General features: G+C 41.3%; 1 protein-coding gene across 1 annotated transcript; it reads left to right on the top strand.

The window, feature by feature from the left end:
- Window positions 1–1,067: 1,067 nt before the first annotated feature.
- LOC135750052 (zona pellucida sperm-binding protein 3-like) lies at window positions 1,068–2,951 on the top strand. Its single transcript, XM_065268830.2, is given in 9 exon segments — window positions 1,068–1,645; window positions 1,728–1,846; window positions 1,922–2,025; window positions 2,094–2,111; window positions 2,114–2,270; window positions 2,336–2,453; window positions 2,534–2,616; window positions 2,684–2,775; window positions 2,856–2,951. Coding segments are annotated over 9 exon segments (1,071 nt in total). The 5' UTR covers window positions 1,068–1,318; the 3' UTR covers window positions 2,909–2,951.
- Window positions 2,952–4,136: the final 1,185 nt, after the last annotated feature.

The raw sequence follows: 4,136 nt of genomic DNA, 5'->3' as shown, positions 1-4,136 counted from the left end.
CTCTGGAAAATTTGTGCACAACTACATTCAAAGTGAATTTGGCACTCTTGACATTATGAGGTTAAGCACAAAAAGCTTTTTGGGCTTAGCTGTGGTCTAATGTGGGAATGAGAGCATGAAAGACATTTTAATCTGCTAATGCAAAAATCACATTACCTTCCTTAATTCATTTTTGCCACAGCAATGGAATATTACAGCCCCAAACTCGTGGACTTTTAATAGGGAGCTGTGGAAGTTTTTCAAGCTGTTTCAAGTGTAGAAGTTGTGAGCAAGTTTTTGTTTGGCACTCGTTAGAGACTGTCAAAACACAACAGAGGCGGAGCTCACAGGGCATTGGATTATCATTGCTTTACTACAGTATGCGATAAGATATAAATTATGTGTATGCGGGATATGTCTGCACTAAGTATGTGTTTTGACTTGTTACACATATGACTGCAAGAGCACTTCATTTCTTATTTTGCTTTTAAATAAAAAAAATTTGAAAAAATTAGTTTTATTAGAACTCTGCAAATGGAAATGAAAGTACCTTTGTCGATTTGCTGCAAAATACAGACATACAAAGATTAGATTTGGACTACAATTGGCTACATTTGAGGCAATGAAAGTAATTAACTCAACAAGTCTGGACAATCATTAAGCTTGTCAAAAGAGGGTGGAGTCACTTTAATTTCTTGTTTTAGAAAAAGGCACAGCAGAGGCTCAGTAAACAGTCTGAGGTACTCAGAGTTTTATGACAATGGGTTTGGTATATTTCAATAGCATTGGATTTCTGCTGCTTTTGGCAGTTAGTTTGTCAGTGGAACAGTGGTCAGAATTTCAGCAAGGCCAGGATCCATTAAGCTTCCAGCAACAGCCATCAGTTTTGGGACCTCAGCGACCCCAGAATCCATTAAGCTTCCAGAAACAGCCACCAGTTCTGTCACCTCACCAAGCTCAGAATCCAATACGATTCCAGCAGCAGCCACCAGTTTTGGTACCTCAGAAACCAGTTTTGGTACATCAGAAACCATCACGATTCCAGCAACAGCCACCAGTTTTGGTACCTCAGAAACCAGTTTTGGTACCTCAGAAACCATCACGATTCCAGCAACAGCCACCAGTTTTGGTACCTCAGAAACCATCACGATTCCAGCAACAGCCACCAGTTTTGGTACCTCAGAAACCATCACGATTCCAGCAACAGCCACCAGTTTTGGTACCTCAGAAACCATCACAATTCCAGCAACAGCCACCAGTTTTGGTACCTCAGCAAGCTCTTCAAAGGCCTCAAGGAGCAGGTTCTTTTCAGCCTCAAAAACCGGGATTTCCACCTGGTATGCTAGATCCTGCCAGTACTCAGTCCAAGCAGCTAATGCAGGCTCCTGTTGCACCTTTGACCTGGCAGTTTCCCCACATGCCAGAAGAGCCCCAACAGCCAGCAGTACCTTTTCAGCTACAGGTACCCAGCCCTCCTGATAGTGTAGCAGCACAATGTGCAGAGCACTTTGTCCATGTGGAGGTTAAAAAGGACTTCTATGGAAATGGTCACTTGGCAGATCCCTCATCCTTTAGTTTAGGAGGCTGTGCAGCTGTAGGGGAAGATCCTAATTCTCATGTGCTTATCTTTCAATACGAGCTCCACACATGTGGTAGTTCTTTGACGGTGAGTGGCTGCTTTTCAGGCTACTGCCTGAATGTGAAGTTTGGTATCTGGTAATGGTTTCATGATTGCTTTTTTTTTTCAGATGACTGCTGATGAGTTGGTGTACACATTCACTCTACTCTACACTCCTGGTGCTCTAGTTGGAACTCCCATTGTGAGAGCTGATGCAGCTGCTGTTGCAATTCACTGTCACTATCCAAGGTAAGACTTGATCTTGCAGTCATTTCAGCATTGTCTATTTAAACATGCTCCAGATTACTTTCTCTTGCTCTATAGGATGCAGAATGTAAGCAGTGACGTGTTGATGCCTGCTGCAGTTCCTTTTGCTGCTACCATAGTTTCAGAGGAAGTGCTGGTGTTCTCCCTTAAGCTCATGACTGGTAATGATCTCTTGTTCTGTTCTGGTCTGGGTCTAAAATGGGATTTGCCAACATGCTTTTCTATGCAGATGATTGGATGTTTGAGAGGCCAGTCAACAGTATTTTCTTGGCCAGTTCATGAACTTTGAAGCTTCTGTGAAGCAGTACAACCATGTTCCCCTGCGTGTTTTCATTGATGGCTGTGTGGCTACTGCAGTCCCTGATGTGAACTCTGTTCCAAGATATTCCTTTATTGAGAACCATGGGTGAGTAGGGTTCCTTTTCTTGGTGTCAAATGCACAAGAGAAGGATGACCGTGTTTCCTCTTTAGGTGCCTGGTTGATGCCAAGCTTACAGGTTCTCCTTCCCATTTCATGCACCGAGTTCAGAATGACAAGCTGCAGTTTCAGTTGGAGGCTTTCAAGTTCCAGCAAGCTGGTAACAGCTCGGTATGGGTTTTTAAATGAAATTGCAATTTAGTTTCAGTATCCTGAGAGTACTCGTTTGATACAAGCTGTTTTATTTCTAGGTCTACATTACGTGTGCTTTGAAGGCTCTCTTGGCTTCAACTCCTACAAATCCAGAGAGCAAAGCTTGCTCTTTTGCCAATGGGTATGTCCAGACTTGAGTGTTAACATAATTGCTTGTTTGTAGTAATACCTTCACACCCTCTTTACAGATGGACTTCTGCAGATGAAAGTGACGACGTGTGCACGTGCTGTGACTCCATATGTGGCTCGACTAGGAAAGGAAGAGCAGTATCTGATTTGGGTAAGTGTGAAGTCTTTGTATCTCTTCAGGATCCCTGTCAAAATGCCTTTTAACTAGATGCTTGCAATTTGTCTTTCCAGGCCTGGTTTCAGAAGGAAAGGCAACTATTGGCCCCATTGTGATCTCTGACTGAAGTAGTGGGTTGTCAAGAATGACCAATAAAATGTTGAAACGGACACTGACTTGTGTTTCTTTTATCATGACTTGTGAGACTCTCAAACTGATTCCTTTCTAACTATTATTTAGCTTGTAAATGATTGATTTAACCGTTTTGTCTCGAAGTGAAGTTCTCAACTGATTAGTATTAGAACTTGGTGTCTGTGGTGTCTTGGCAACTTCAAAGGAAGCCAAATGAAACAATTTAATAAACTCTTTCCTTGCCATTCAGTTATCTAGCTGCCAGAGGCAAGTTTTGGTCAATCCATATTTCTGCTATCATGCAGTAGGTGGCATTCTTATCCTGGCTCAAAATGAGTAGGTGGTTACTGTCCTGATGCACACATGATATGGGTTGACCACACATTTTGTTTAAATGATTAAATAAAATGCAATTAATGTTTTATAAATAAGTTAATTAAAAACATGGCGGTAGTGTTCATGTACAATTAACAAACAGTTAAATTGTTTTCAAAAGAAGTATAACACTTGCAATGTTCGACATAGGACCACCAATGAAGAGCACGATCACAGAAGTCCCGACGATGGTAGTCTTTCATCCAGGACAGCCAATAATCGTGCAGTGTATCCAGGGCTTAAAGCCCAGGATACATAGCCAAAAATCGTGCAGTCCCAGATGAAAGATTGACAATGTGAAACAATTATCGTGATTTCTGTGATTGTGGCCCTTTTATTGGTGGTCCTATGTATGTTGTACTGTAAGAGATTTAAAGATGGCTGTTTTCCTGGTCTTGTGTCCAAAGATGGTCTACAATAGTTTTTTGACAGTGTCAGATATTCAGCATGAATGTCGTCAAAGCCTTTGTTTCATCATCGTACAGTCTACATGCAAGTTTAAACGATCCATGACATACAGTGTGATAAGGTTAAAGATCTTATTGGAGTGCATAAATCCTGCAGTAAATTTCGGACTTTAGGTAAATTAGGATATTCATGTCACTTATATGCCTTACAATAAAACACTTCTGGTGTGCATCTTAATGTTAAAACAATGACACCTCAAACATTCATTTAAGTCTGGGACTAGTCTCAAGCCTTGTCTTTGAAACTAGGCAAATTAGTTTTTGCTACCTCTAAGTTGTGTAGCCCAGTGGTACTCAAACTGGGGGCCGGGAGATGGTGCCAGGGGGGCCTCAGTATTATGACATTTTATAAAATAAATTAATTTATCATAAATTCTGTGT

The sequence above is a fragment of the Paramisgurnus dabryanus genome, chromosome 12 (assembly GCF_030506205.2).
Source record: "Paramisgurnus dabryanus chromosome 12, PD_genome_1.1, whole genome shotgun sequence".
In the NCBI taxonomy this organism is placed as follows: domain Eukaryota; kingdom Metazoa; phylum Chordata; class Actinopteri; order Cypriniformes; family Cobitidae; genus Paramisgurnus; species Paramisgurnus dabryanus.
This window is presented reverse-complemented; position numbering and strand designations above follow the sequence as displayed.